The following is a 15311-nucleotide window of genomic DNA, read 5'->3' as shown; positions in this document are numbered from 1 at the left end:
GGGCTTCACAGGTGAACAAAAAGAAAATCACCTGCCAGGATACAGCAGCCAACATAATGAATATCCGTTTGCTTTAGAAATATGTCACCTTGCCTATTTTCAGTGCAATCTTGGTGCTGTTTTGTGGCTCTACACCTGCTGTCTGTCACCACATGGGAATTAACTTTCAGCTGATGCAGGCAGCCCAGAAACAAGAAGAAAGGCGTGAACAAGCATAGGTGCAGCTATACTGTGTTCAAGAAGCCGTGGAACTGCATGTTATATATAAAGATTAGCAGCTTAACTGATAACCAAACACTGTACCCTATACATAGAAGACTATGTGATGGCAGGCTTTACTGTCCTGTTCTTTAAGCTACACGTGCATTAATTAAAATGAGAAATGTACCTGACATGAGTCCCACGAGAAGCATAAGCAACCATCCAGAGAAGGCATCGCTGACGCTGTGCAGCAGAGCCACAGTCGACTGTCTGCTCTTATTGGTGATCTGGATGGACACAGAGACGAGGAGATCAATATGAGAGGGTGATTTCCATCACTGTTATGTTTGTTTTGTATCCTGAACTACGATCTGGTCACGGTTTTCTCACCTCTCTGTGTCTGTCACGGTCCTTGCTCTTCTCTCTGACCCAGTCGATGGTGTTGAAGTCTTCATAGGTGCCCAATCCGGGCAGCGGGTCCTCCAGCGGGTCCACAAGTTTAGTGGGGCCGTTACCGTTCATACCGGCTGCTCTGCTGCTGCTGCCGCTGCTGCTGGTGCTGGTGGTGGTGTACTCCTCATAACCTCCTGGGAGGGAGGGAAAGGGAGAGAGAAGGAGAGAAAGGGGGGAGAGAGAGAGAGAGAGAGAGAGAGAGGCATATGAGACAAACACAAACACCAGGCTCTGGCTTGCTACCACAATGGCTCTTGCCTTGTCATTTGACACATTTTGCTCCATTGTTTTCTGCCATGACCTGTTTTAGAGGTTTTCAAATTCTATAATTTAAATGTTTTGTTTGTGACTTGGATGTTACTTGTGCTTTTTGTGGCCAGAAGTTACAAAAAAAAACAGAACTGTGCATTAACACAATGGATGAACATGATGAGCATGTGAACACAGAGAGGCACTGAGCTCCAGCAGTGTTTGTCAAACATATACTGTGTTTTGTTTGGATTTACTACAACACCAGGCCCAGTGTGGGCTCATTTCAGCTTAGTTCAACATATACTCTCAATAACATCTAAGCTAGTATCACAAATCTGCACGATCACAGCCAAAAACACAGCTGGAGGGGCAAATTCACTATTTCTCAACAGGCCTGCAGTTTTTATTCACATACAAAACTACATAAGTGTTATACAGCTTTACATTGAGTCTTAGCAGGGCTAGAAATGTTAAATTGTCCTGAGGGTGGTGCAAGGTAAGGCTCTTGGAGTTATTTAACGCTTTTGAATCCAATCTGCAAGCTGCATGATATTAAGATTTTGATGTATCTTGTTTAAAAGTGGAAATTATGGTCTGCTCATCTAAAATGAATCCTGCCAAGTACTATGAGTACAAACATCGGTGCTTGTTGTTAAGATCATACAGGGCTCCTAAACCCTGGCAAAACCATCCTGTGGACACTTTGAATTAGTGGTAGCTTTCATCCATCGCACGTCCATCTCTATCAGGGTCTGTAATCAATTCATTTTACAGAATGAATCACTTTAACAGAACAAGTGGCGTTATATCCGACGATGGCTGTGTCAGCAGCGGCAATCTGGATGCCCGTCTTAAAACGGACATGTGTACAAAGACCACACACACACAGCCTTGAGAAAGTGCTAGCAGCAGCAAACCCACTATTATCGCTAGCTATTGTTACTAAGCAAAGACAATGGGGAGAACGGTGCACAAAAGAGCAGCAGAAAATGTGCATTGTACGTTGTAATATCGATAAAACTATTCTTGACAATACTTTATTAAAGAGTGTTTGAGGCAGGGACACGCAAAGCTACGAGATCGACTTCGGCTGCATTTGGCTCACAACAATACATCTGGAGTATGTGGCAGCGTCTGAGCTACAGTCTGCAACAATTAGCAACCAGCAGCAGCCAATCAAAAACTGCTCCAGGAGGAAACAGGAAACGACACAGGAAGTCAAGACTCGAGACTTGGGACAAGTCATTATGGTACCAAAACAATCATTTGAGCCTAAAGGAAAATGTGCTTTCATTTGAGTATTAATGGGAGACATAATGCAAATGTGGTGCTTCCTGTGTGTGTGTGTGTGTGTGTGAGGAAACAGAGGCTGACACTGAGAGAGGAAACTGAGCAGGTTCTACATGCAAATCAAGCGTGTTATCTCAGCAGCAAACGCACATTTCAGTAAGAAGAACAACCCTCGGTAATGTTATAGTGCCGGAGTAAAGTTTTATGTGTGTGTGTGTGTAATGCCCTTTGCCTCACAAACACCAGACATTTCTAAGAGGACATTGAGGGATGACATTAAAAAAGGTGCAGCAGACAAGTTGGACTGGTTTTAAACCTCAAGGAGCTCTTTGAATTCCCTGAGTGAAAGACTAAAACACACCAGCACACGAGAAAACCTTAGAGTCTACCCCATTTATCTTTACAGGAAAAATACAAGCTGAAGAAAATAGCTCGTGGGAAAACATCTGTACATTAGTGTTTCGTTTTGTTCCTATTTCCGCAGATTGAGTGGCCAAACAAATACAAGGATCCATAACTGTGAGATATTTCAATGGCGGCTAAAAACTAGGTTGACGTAAGCAAACTACTGCATCAGCTTTGACTTTAGAGGAAGCAGCGTATGAGTGATCATAGACAAGCACTGCTCCAAAAGAAAAACCACTTCCTGAATTACTTGAATTACTCTCAACAACAACAAAATACATTTAAGTGGATCTACACATGCCTCCAACCTGCCCACAGTGCAGCCTGAGCTCAAGTGCCTTGCTCAGAGGCACCCTGACAGCATCTCGTGGGTCATGTCTGTCTCTTCGGCCAGGTCGACGGGTCTTTGTTACAAAACTCTGTCTCAGCTTACGCAATACATCACCATCTACAAGGTTACAAGACAGGAGTCAGCTGATGCTAATGAAACCTGTAATGTAACGAGAACCAGGTGTTAGCGAGAACACTGTGGAGAGAAAGACTCTTTAACGAAGCAAAACTATTTGTTCTACTGCCGCCACATTGGAGCTTTTATTTGCCTCTAGGGCCGAAAGTACTTTTAATTATACTTCAGTATAACTATTTTCACTGTCAAGTGATCTGTGGATTGTGTTCCCTATTCATCGATTAGTTGCTTGAGCTAAAAAATGTCAGAGGATGGTTAAAAATGTTGATCAGGGAGTCCAAATAACCCAAAGTTACAACCTCAAATGTCTCATTTTGTCCACAATCCAAAGATATTCAGTTTAAACCAGAAAATATCAGCTTTTAATGAGCTGGAATAAGAGAATTTTGACTTTTTTTTAATGCTGAAAACACATAATTGATTATTAGAATAGTAGGTGATTAACTAATCAATTGATTGGTTGCTCTTAAATCAATTAGCCTTGCTGTAACATGCATGCTGGGACCCTCATGACTCAGGAGTGTGTAACGACTGGAGGCTTGTTTGGGCTCCTGCTGGACTCATCAAAGTGAGACATGTTGTGGAGATGCAGAAGTATTCATTCTTCTATCATTCTTTACTGAGGCTCTTTTGAGTATCCTGACTCTGATGATGATGATGACGATGATTCATTATTTAGTCGCCAACTACTTGATAATCAATTTATCCGTTTGAGTCATCTTCTAAGAAAAAAAAAGTCAAACTTCTCTGATTCAAGCTTCTTAAATGTGAATATTGTGGACAAAACAAGACATTCAAGTACGTCATCTTTGGCTCTGAGAAACACTGATCGACATTTTCCACGATTTTCTGACATTGTGTAGCCCAAACAACTAATCAGTTAGTCGAGAAAATGATCGACAGGTTAATCAACAATGAAAACAATCGTTAGTTGCAGCCTTAGGTATGACAGAAAACCATATCTTCCAGCAAAGAGACAGGAGAAATCACAAAAACAACCATCGTCTTTGGCTGTTTAGACTTAGAGCAGTATAAATAAAATCTTCTCCAACAGTATCAGTAATTTCAATATGAATCATGATAGTTTTTTTTTTAACTAATCCTTGTATGCCATTTTCTGTTTAGGGTGGATTTTAAAGCACAACTGTGACTGAACTTTGTCACCTTATTTGTGATAGCTGAAATAGACTCAGCAAAGCCTTGAAAAAAAGAATAAAATACACTCATAACCCAAACACAGCATTACAGGAAACTGTCATTTTCAGTTGATACAAGGACGCACAGAAGCTAAAATATACAGCCTCATAAACAAAGGGAAAGCTAACTGAAGACATTAGAAAGACGTTAGTATTCTCAGCGGTGTATAAAGTGGAATAAAAAAGGAAGAAAACAGTTGGTGAGGATCTGAGTTTGACCTCAGCTGTGAAGTCACGACCGTATAAAAAGGGACAAAACAGCCTCTGTGACCCCAAGCATGCATGAAATAGTAAATACACAGACACACACTGATAAAAGAGTTTGGAATTCATCACCAATCTGTTGCTGCAGACCTCTGTGTCAAATACAACGAATGACACAGATTTACACACACACACACACACACACACACACACACACACACAGCGAGCAATAAAAAGGTATATTTCTCTTGTGCAAGCTGCAGCACAGATTAATACAAACATGAAGCACATGACTCCGTGCCTGATGGGTCGTAAAAGGTCTTAATGATTAAACTCTGCCGTGTTAGAGCTAAATGGTATCAGCAAAAACACAACAAAGCCAAATCCAGATATTAACACAGTTTGAACGCATGTAAAAGTAAACACGGGAGACACAGAGACACACGGAGACATGTCCTGCAGTGAAGGTGTACATACATGCATTAGTACATGCAACTAGTAAGTGAGCCACGACCTGTGTCAGCAATCAGACAAGAGATGACGTCAGCCTTTCTTCATTTAAAGCTCCCTTCAGCTTCATGACAGCAGGAGAGCAAAGTGCGGACAAACAAAGCTCCACTAAAGACTCTGGCTGAGTCCCAAACTCACCATTTTCAACCAAAACCTCCGCATCCAGCTGCTTAGTCCAGAACTCCCAGTTCATCTCTCATTCCTGGCCTCAAACTGATTATCTGCAGTCAGCGTGACAACTCAAACTGGAGGTCTTTTCCCTCCTCTAGGAAGTGGACTCCAGCAGAGCACTCCCTCATTGGCCGGAGAGCTGTGGAGACGATTGGCTGATCTGTCTGGGAAGTCGACCTGGGGAGCTGTTCCTGATTGTTTGTGAGCTCTCTCTGATTGGCTGAGGCAGTGCGTAGAAATGAGGTCATTTGTGTTCATAAGGTCTTGACCTGGTGAGTCCTGCGGGACCCTGATGGTTGTCAGGAATAAAAGCAGTGTGATACACAGAGCTGGGTGACAGGGTCAGGTTGTGGGTATATTTACTTTCAACTCAGGAGTGCAGTGCTTTTGAATATCAAATACTGAAAAGCCCTTGGCTAACTCATGTTTAAAAATATACTGTGAATGATATTTCAAAGGTTTTGTTCCAAAATCAGATATAATATTTGAAATAAATACTTTAAAAGCTTACTGAACAGAATTTAACCAAACTAAACTGGACTTAAAGGCCATGAAACTCTGTTAACAGTCTAGTTTCTCAATATTTCAGACACTGATTGGTGAACTTAACATTTTGGAATTGAAGTAAAATGAGACTTCCTTAATCCTAACCCTGCTGTGACCTTACTTCCCCTCAGACAAAAAGTCTGACACACACCTCCATGAGATACACAGTGCTGTGTATTTAAAGAAAATAGGGCTACACCACGATCACATTCTTTTGGCGGCTTGTGTTGAAACGTTGGGTTCAGCCTGTGATAACCCCGTCCTTTCTGTCTGAAAGCTTGATTTTCTTGGAAAAAATTGACAAATACCAAAAGCCCTGCACAAATGGCATTTCTCCAGAGACTAAATAATGTGATCTGACCTGTATTTGAAGATGCAGACAAATACTTTCAGCGTGCAGGGAGAGTGAAAAACAGACAAAGTTGAGCAACCACTTCTAGAGTGGAAAGTAACTTTATTGTGAGATGTTTCAGCTTATGGCTTCCTGATGAAGGCCGCAAGCCAAAATGTGTCTGTCTCATAATACAAGAGGCATGTTAATTACTGTGGAAAGAGTATTAGGGCCATGCATAAGGGGGGAGATGAGAGAACGAGGATTTTGTTTTAGTTTGCATTTCGAGAATAGAGTCGAGATGTCAGGAATAAAGTCAACTCCTGTATCCAACTAAAAGAGTTGCCCTTCATCCACAACCTGTGCTGGCGGCGCTAAATTCAACTTGCATTGCATAAATAATAAGCATGTGTGTTTGTTGAGGCTATAAACCATCTGGGCAAAGTCGCTGATCTTTGTTTTTAGTGTCTGTCGTGTGTACACAAGTCCAGTCCGGTAGAAAATGAGGATTTCACCGCATAAAACCTGAAAACTAAACAAGCAGACAAAGATGGAGCTCCGTACGAGGTTTTATCCAGTGAAATCAAACCAGTTTAAACATTTTTACAGTGGGCAAACTGTACAAATTTTCCACTTCTGATTTATTTGTTATGACTGGCACTAATACTGAGAGTTGGACTTTATTCTTAATGTTTGAATGCTCTGTTTTTTCCCCTTCTCGAGAGGCCAACATGATCATGCTACTGGGCAATGAGAGTGCTAGCATGGTGCTGGTGCTGTGTCAAGTACAACCAAACACACAATAATCCTGGCAACAACTTAAAATGCCAAAAGCAAAACAGTCCCAGTGAGACTTCCAAGCAAACTGATCCAGTATTAGCTCTTCTCAGAAAATGGGTCAGCAACACAGAGTCCCTGAAGCAACTCTGCTCATTTCCAGCAAAGAGATGTCATGCTGAGCTCAGCACTCACTCACTCTGCGTGTGTGTGTGTGTGTGTGTGTGTGTCCTAGGGGGACAGGACAGGCTGTAATCTTACATTTCCACAGAATATAAACAAACCCCCTCCCTTAACTCTTTACAGAAAACTACACTACTAAAATTCCCAACAGTCTCTTTGTCACATGACCGCGGTGCTGTCTGTCAAAACTTACACAGTACGTTATCTGTTGCCAAAGGATTTACACACATATGCGTAAAAGGCAGCCGCAGACACACACACACACACACACACACACACACTGTCTCCTGTGGGGGCTTCAACCATGAACTCTTGAGGTCTGGTTGTCATGGGAATCGGAGTCTCGTGAGACCCCCATGACGCTCGGTGGCTACAAACACGCATCTGTACAGAGCGATAATGTCGTGGACTGTCATTCCTGTAAATCATATTTGGTGGCTTGAGGGGAAATCGAATAAAGAACGCTCTGCGGTTGATTTAGTTAATCATTTGTTGTGTCCACATGGTGGGCAGCAGCCTTAAATGAGAGGACGTGATGCAGCCGTCCTGCTGGAAAACTACAGCAGCGACTTCACAGAAAACCTGGCTCAGATGTTAGAGGAGAGGAAGGATTTCTAAGGAATTTTTATCAAGTCTGGATTTCCTTTCATTGACGTTTAGTTGGACTGAACCACACAGCCCAAAATAATGTTAAAAACTTCCAGCTTCAGGTATTTAAACTTCTTCAAACTGAGGTATCAGAAACAATTAGCTTTGGTATTATGCCTGAAGCTGAGGTATCATATTACTACTGAGCACGTTCAGAGCTGGGACTGGAAAGATTCGATCAATAAAACAGTAGTAAACTGGGAAGAAACTAAATCAGCAACTACTTGGATAACTAAAGTCATTTTTCAGGCACAACTGCTAAACATATTCTGGCTCCTGCTTCTCAAATGTGAGGATTTGCTGACCTTTTAATCACAGTTAATGATAAATGTGATCACTTTGGGTTTAAGGAAATTGTAATCAGCACTTTTCAGCATCCTTGGGTTTCTTGAAAGGCTTTAAATCCAAATAATAATAATAATAATATCTATTTTCTGGCATTTCATACACTAAGGAATTATAGCCCACTTCAAATGATTTGAAAACCAGTACAGTTTGGCAGTATTTCAGTCTAGAAAATGTGTGTGTGGCATATGAGCACTTGACCGGAGCAATGTGTAACCAGATTGAGCCTGTGGACGTTGACCTGCAGGCTGCTGGTGTTAACACTTGTAGCAGCGCTCAGACTACACGACTAGTCTGAATTCAAACTCGAGACCACAGAGATGTTGGTGGAAAGGTATAAGCCTCCCGCTTATACCTTTCCACCAACATCTCACCTGGAGTCATGAGTGATCTCTGTGACAACAAAGCTACAAACAAAGCTCAAACAAAGCATCATGTAAGATTAAAGCAATCAGCAGGGCTCCAGGCTGATTTCTGTGGAGATGACTCATTCACTGTTTGAGTTACGCCTTTTAGAAGCCATTACACAGTTTTAGCACTACTTGCCTCTGCTCGACTCGACTCTACTCTGTTTCGGTCGTTTTCCATTACAATTGAGTACCACCTCAACGTGGGGGGGGGGTTGTCACAGCTAGGCGGCCCGAAACTCCAGTGACGTCATTTGCATGCGACACAAACACACCGCCCGCTCCGTCTAGCTCCCTCTGGATTCTCTCGTCAGCCACCAAGCACAGAAACGTCTGCGCCTCGTCGTTGGTTTGCGTGTAGCCATTTACCTCGTTCACAGAAATAATAAAAACGCACGGTCGCTGTTGCCAGGTTTTAAAAAATGGCGGGTTTGATTCTTGTGACTGAGGCGCTCTCGTGACTCATCCAGTGACGTCACTCGCTGGCCAATCAGTGGCCTGCAAACCAAGTAGAGTCGAGTCAAGTAGAGTCGAGTCAAGTAGAGCCGAGTAGGTGCTAGAGGGAAAGCCCCATATGTGTTAATGCAATCAAAGAGCACTTAACCTCTTAACTGAAGCAGTGAAGCATCTTGGGGTTTAACAGTAAGCCTTTGGTTGTACTGATGACTCCTAACTGCACGAAGAGCTGAGCAAATTAGCAAAGCTCCTTCTCCTTCCTCCTCCGAGCTCCTTCTCCTTCCTCCTCCGAGCTCCTTCTCCTTCCTCCTCCTAGCTCCTTCTCCTTCCTCCTCAGAGCTCCTTCTCCTTCCTCCTCCTAGCTCCTTCTCCTTCCTCCTCCGAGCTCCTTCTCCTTCCTCCTCCTAGCTCCTTCTCCTTCCTCCTCTGAGCTCCTTCTCCTTCCTCCTCCTAGCTCCTTCTCCTTCCTCCTCCGAGCTCCTTCTCCTTCCTCCTCCTAGCTCCTTCCTCCTCCTAGCTCCTTCTCCTTCCTCCTCCTAGCTCCTTCCTCCTCTGAGCTCCTTCTCCTTCCTCCTCCGGGCTCCTTCTCCTTCCTCCTCCGAGCTCCTTCTTGCATGGATGAAGGAGGAATTTTTTGTGACAGATTGACAGCTGCTTTCAAACTCTGGATGACCTTTGCCCACTTTCTGCAGAAATCAGTGTTGTAAGACTTAAAGTGTCACATAAGCGAAGAGGTAAATGTTTAATTCTACAGCTTGTTGGTCTTTTCTAAAACACCACGAAATCTGCTCATCTCTTCCGGCGCCACAATGTCCGCTTGAACGTTCACTCATCTCTCTTCTATTCTCTCGCCTCCCCTATTTCCTGTTTCACACGTTTGCCACATGTGACCATGTGGGGTATAAACTGTGATGTTAAAAAAAAAAGAAAAAAAAAAGGCAGACACACTGTACCCAGAGCTGTGACTCATTCCCTGTCAATCATTACGTCCTGTTGACAGGGTGACTAAGAAAGTCCACTGCCTACAACAGCAGCCCTGACAGGACGTAATGTCAATATAACTGGCAGTAAAAATGTCAACAATGATAATCCTAATTTGTGCAACGCTGGTGAAAAAGCAACAGGAATGATTTAACAAAGGGTTGCTCGTTGTCTGGTTAAATGTTGTATTTTGTTATTTATGTGAAACTGTGGACGTTTTGGGTCATAAAACAAATTACAGAAATATATTATCACAACAAAGTGAGATCAAGTCAAATGAATTTAAATAAATCAAACGCCAGGCAGTAAAAAGACCAATGTAAGCAAACCAAGAAACATAAAAGCACCTCAGAAAACCAGAAAATGAAATCCTTCAATACAAAAACACAACATTTCTGAACCATTAAATATCATCTGCTCATGTTTCCACATAAAGTTCGTCTAAAACAAATACTGTAGTTCTGCACGACTGTAGTTTGACTGCTTCTTGCCTTCTCATGCTGGTGGGGAATTCCCTCTCTTCTAGTTCCTTTCCTGGTGTGGTTTTTCATGGCAGAAGATTTAAACCACAGCTGTGACGGGTTACACATCAAAAACTAACTTTTATCTCACTCAAACCAGGACCAGAAAAACAGATGTATTACTACAAAGACGGGCAGGGGTGGTGTCAGGAGCCAACACATGCAGATACTGATCGCTTCAAATATCTGATGTAAACGATGGGGACGTCAGTCAGGTTTCAGTCTGAATGCATACCTGCTGTTATCACCTTGTTTCTGCCTTTTTGTTCCTCAAAAAGACAAATATCACACAGGAAGCGAAGCGACATGCTCCTGGACAAGCAGCGACATGCTCGCTACCCTTAGAGGGCTGCGGATTTCATGATTTCACACATGAAACGCTACACGCCATTTTGGATGGATGAAATAACAAGGAGTGAAAGGCACAACGGTTGTTAGGATGCTTTAGTCTGCTAAAGCAGCGTTTACTCATCCAAGGGCCAAAAACAACACCCTGCGTCATGCTGTACTGTAAACACGCTGCAACAGGGGCGTGTGGAACATGACTGCCTTGCTCAAGAACACCTTCCTTGTGGACTAGTTGTTGCCAGAAGCCAGTAACTGGACTAACAACCCCTGCAACAGTTTGCACAAGGCTGAACGACTACGGCTGCATTAAGAACGGCTTTTAAGGGGACTTGCTTGGCAACAAGTTCAAGTGTGTGCTAATGAGCAGTTTGGGAGCTCGAGAGCACTTTCCACTGCCTCGAAAGGGAAAGAAAGGGAGGAAGTGTGAGATGAAATGCAAAAAAAAAAAAAAACGACAGGAAATCAAATGAGGTATTTCTAAAAAGGGTCACAAAAGGTTTGTGTGCTGCGATCACTTGGAGTCTCTTCATTTATATCTGCACAGTGACCTCTTTAAGCAGCATCTGCCATCACAGATAAAACCACCACTTTTTGCCGCCATCCCAAATTTTAATGACGGACTCTGGACGGTGGAGGGTGAAATTAAGCCGGCCTCGCTAACCGAGAACCTCTTGATTTCCCCGGAGCCTGACACACAATTATATCATCAGCCTGAGACCACGCGGCGGAGAGCCACAGTCAGACGTGAACCTCACAACTCCAGTTTTGCTGATATTCATGTTTCTACTTGAACCGGATCACCACACACTCACACACACAACCACCCACTATTTGAGTTATGATTTTCTTTTTTACAAACCACTGTGTAATTTTAAAAAATACATGGTTGTGAGCTAGAAAAAAAAAAAAAAAACAAGGCTCTGTATTTCTTCTCTCCCCCGAAGAGCTGACACAGTGGAAACACGAGGCTCGACCCAACAGAAGCTACATTCATTGACAGAGAGAATCTGGACTTCCTTCCTGTGGCACCGCCTTATCTCTCTGGTTCAGCTAGTGGGGGGGGGGGGGGCGTGTTGGTGCTGGTCTCAGGGTGACATCACTAGTAACCAGGCAGCTGCCAGTGCTTCTAAAATCTCTTGTGGTTTATTTCTAATCCACTGACTTGTCTTGAAAAATAGAAGTAATGTTATTTTGGTGGAAATCCTGTTTTGTTTTAACTGAAGAAAAGGACAGATTCTATTTTTCTTTCTTTTTTTTTTTTTAGCAATGACGAAGCAACATCTGATTCTACAATTTCCACTGCACTTTTGCATGTCTCTCAAATCGCTTAGAACGTGCTGGAAAAAATGATTCTGCACGGAAAACCAGAAGGAGTCTGGAAGAGAATGAAGCACTACTCTTGCATTTTCACAAACAATGCCCTCTTTTATTGGTGACGGTCGGAGCAGTTTCTCCACTGGAAGAACAGACTGCGCTAACATTAGCTCTAGGTATCTGTCTGGTTAGTCGGAGGAAGGAAGGTCCATAAAAATAATGCGACACGACATAAGCGACCACTCGGCCACATGGCTGCAACGTTGCCGGTTCGATTCCAGCTGGCTCGCTTACTTGCATGTCATAACCCCCCCCCTTTCTCCACCTCACTGCTTCATTACTGTCAAATGAAGGAGAAAATACCCTCTAAAAAGCCAATATCAGCAAAATCACCTCTCAGTGTATATATATATGGCTAACTCTGGCGTAAACGTAAAGCATTTAATCATGCTTTATTGTTCTCCGCAGCACAAACTGACCACAACAATACATCTGCAGCAGGTTAATAGGGTTGCTAATACCAATCAATACCAATGACTCAGTAACAATCTGGCCAGGAGCTGCAGGATTTGAGAGCAGAGGCTTAAAACCTCTTTTCTCGAGCCAGAAACGCAAATTGCCCGACTGTTTTCATTCCTCTTATCTGCTCTGTTGCACCGACGTCACGGTGACACACCTATCGCTGATTGTTAATGTGAAATTAATCTCAAAGCTGAAAGTTATATCCGCTCATTAGGAGTTTGTCGTCAGTGACATCATCAGTAACCGGGCAGCCCTGCTGCAGATGTCACAGATTACAGGAACTCACCCACCAACACTTAAAAGTGCTGTAACTCACTTTAATTGTTGTTTTCATGTTCTGATGTGAAGTCGTATGTGATGAATCTAGTTGATCCAGTCTGTCTCCGTGTGTGTGTGTGTGAGTGAGAGCATTTAGTAACTGATTACTCAGATGTATGACTGCAACTCACTCAAAGCATGTGACACACACACACACACACTGTGTACCCAGTGCTTACAGATATAACTTATCACACACTGGACTGAGGAAATGAGCTTTCGTTATTAATGCTAAAATATTCTACCATGAAAAAAAACTGCTTCAGAACAATAATTATGTGACAATTCATCATATCCTGTGCCACTGCTCGAAAAAAAACAAGCTTCTAAAAGGCCACAAAGCTGAACAGAGGAAGACAATAAAAAGGTTGCAAGTCTCAAATTCTTTAACCCAAACACAAAAAAACTGCAGATTTAAAAGTTTTAGGATGTTTAAAATAAATCTTAATTGCCACCTAGAATGGATTTTAGGCAAACAAGTGGGCCAGCACATCAGCCAAAACATTATATTACTTAATAGATTAGATTAATAGACAGGACGGTACGATACGCTGGGTGTAGTCTGACGTTTTTGATCTTATTTGACTGCTCTACTGTTGGACATCTTTTACCACACAGTTTTGTGCAAAGAAATAAATTATTTTCACACTAAAAGTCCAAAAGTTTGTAGTAAAGCCAACCTTCATATGCATCCTTTCATCATAAGATAACATGCTGCACAAACAAGGGGCAGAAGTTACACCACTGGGTGCAACATTTGACCTTTTTCTGAGGCACTTAATGCCTTTTTTTTCTGCGACAGAGGATGGCAGAGCACAGACAGGAAATGGGGGTTGAAGCAGTACCTTAAATCTCACAGTGTGCTTTTAGATTCAGGGGTTTTTCACAATGTAATCGCTGGATTTAATGTCCCCTGTTTGAGTTGTTTAATCGCTGAACATGTATTTAGATTTCTACGTGGTCTTGAAACCTGTTTTAGGAGGTTTCTGGTGGGATTTGTACACTTTTCCTGCAACACCTGTGAAACCAGAGGATCATTTCTACTCCCATGTGTTCACACTGTGGTCGGATCAGCTGCAGAAGACACCAGAAGCAGGTGTAGAGCAGTGCACGTGCAGGTTACCTGAGCTGAGAGGGGGCACGTCGTCCGTGGAGGAGAAGTCCAGTGTGGCTCCTGCAATGTCCACCATGTCATCATCATCGTCGTCGCTGGGGTGGTGCAGGCCGTCGAAGCTCCCCGTGCGGTACCCGGGGTTTTCCATCCCTTCAAACCCTGTTCACAACACAAGAAGGAGAGGAGAGGAGAGGAGAGGAGAGGGCGCCCGTTTATGAAAGCCTCTGGGGGGGTTAAGCACTGCAGCTGCAGCACGCAGACCGGCTTTACCTCCGCCACTGTCGCCTGCATACTTTCGATACAAGCTGGCCCAAAGCTGAGACATTATCCCCGAGAGACAGCGAAGCCAGAGGGGCTTCTTTAACCAGTCCCTGTTCCCCCTTTCGGTGCGACTACTCCGGGCGGCAGCAGCAGCAGACTGGGGCTCCCACAGCTGGTCCTATCGCCCGGCTCATCTCAGCCAGTAATGACAGCGCATCTCCAGTTACAGGGAAGTTTTCGCAATCATTTCCGCAGTTTTTTTTCTCTTCTATTCTTCCCACAACACGGCGGTTAAAGCTGAAACCAGCAGCTTCGTGGTGCTCAACACACGACGAAAAGCAGATTATTAGCCTAGCTTAAGCTTTTAGCCGTTACTCTGACAAACTGCCACCACATAACCAAAAGGCTAACTTATACCCGCGCTAAAGGACATTAATTTACCCCTAGTTCTGTACATAAAGAACACAGGCGCTGCCTTGAGGCCTGACTGTACCTGTGTGAGAAGAAAGCAGCCGTCCAGCCCGCTAAAGAAGTCTTGTGACTCGGATTTGCCCCGCCACCGTCTCCTCCTGTAAGGCTGCTTATGTCAACACTGTAAACTTAAAGCTCCGCAGCGGCTCCGAGGAAAGCCTGCGCCATTCTCCGTCCACGAAAACGAGCGGTTTTAGGACGCGGGAGGCGCGTTAAACCGCAATCAAACGCCCCGCAGTCTCGATTAGATGACTAAAATACTGAAATAGTGTGAATTTGTCCGCAGTATGCGTTGTTTTTGCCACTTGAAACTGAGCTCGTCAAGCTAGCGATAAGTTAGCTACACTTAGCGACAACTTCCGTTTAGGTGGTTTGTAAAGCTAACCTTAACCTCACTTAATCTCATAACAAGGCGCATTTTACGATTTTACAGTCAGAGCTTGGTCGTATCTTTATTTTACATTATGTTATATCTACGGCTATGCGCTTAACTCTACATTTAAAAGTCCATTCTTTTGCGAGATATTATTTTGTGTGATTTTAATTTGAAGGCCAAGTCACTCAATTTCCGGTTTTACTGCCTTATCGCGGCTGCTTGACGTAACCAACAGTGCGCCAGG

The 15311-nt window shown here is 43.4% G+C and overlaps 1 protein-coding gene across 3 annotated transcripts in view; it reads right to left on the bottom strand.

Annotated features, from left to right (window-relative positions):
- clcn5b (chloride channel, voltage-sensitive 5b) overlaps positions 1-14845 on the bottom strand; it is a 30630-nt gene extending 15785 nt beyond the window's left edge. Inside the window, exons 1-4 of one of the 3 annotated variants that reach the window (XM_070854312.1) lie at positions 14714-14845; positions 13969-14118; positions 592-788; positions 389-488 (exon numbers count right to left, since the gene is read on the bottom strand). In XM_070854312.1, coding sequence (XP_070710413.1) covers positions 389-488; positions 592-788; positions 13969-14107 — 436 coding nt within the window. In that variant the 5' untranslated portion in view covers positions 14108-14118; positions 14714-14845. Of the gene's footprint in view, positions 1-388; positions 489-591; positions 789-5115; positions 5239-13968; positions 14119-14229; positions 14391-14713 lie in introns of those variants that run through there. The other 2 variants (XM_070854311.1, XM_070854313.1) reach the window with 2 other exon arrangements.
- Positions 14846-15311: the final 466 nt, after the last annotated feature.

This window comes from Pempheris klunzingeri, chromosome 23, assembly GCF_042242105.1.
Source record: "Pempheris klunzingeri isolate RE-2024b chromosome 23, fPemKlu1.hap1, whole genome shotgun sequence".
Classification (NCBI taxonomy): domain Eukaryota; kingdom Metazoa; phylum Chordata; class Actinopteri; order Acropomatiformes; family Pempheridae; genus Pempheris; species Pempheris klunzingeri.
The sequence above is the reverse complement of the archived record's forward strand: the minus strand, read 5'-3'. Positions and strand labels throughout refer to the sequence as shown.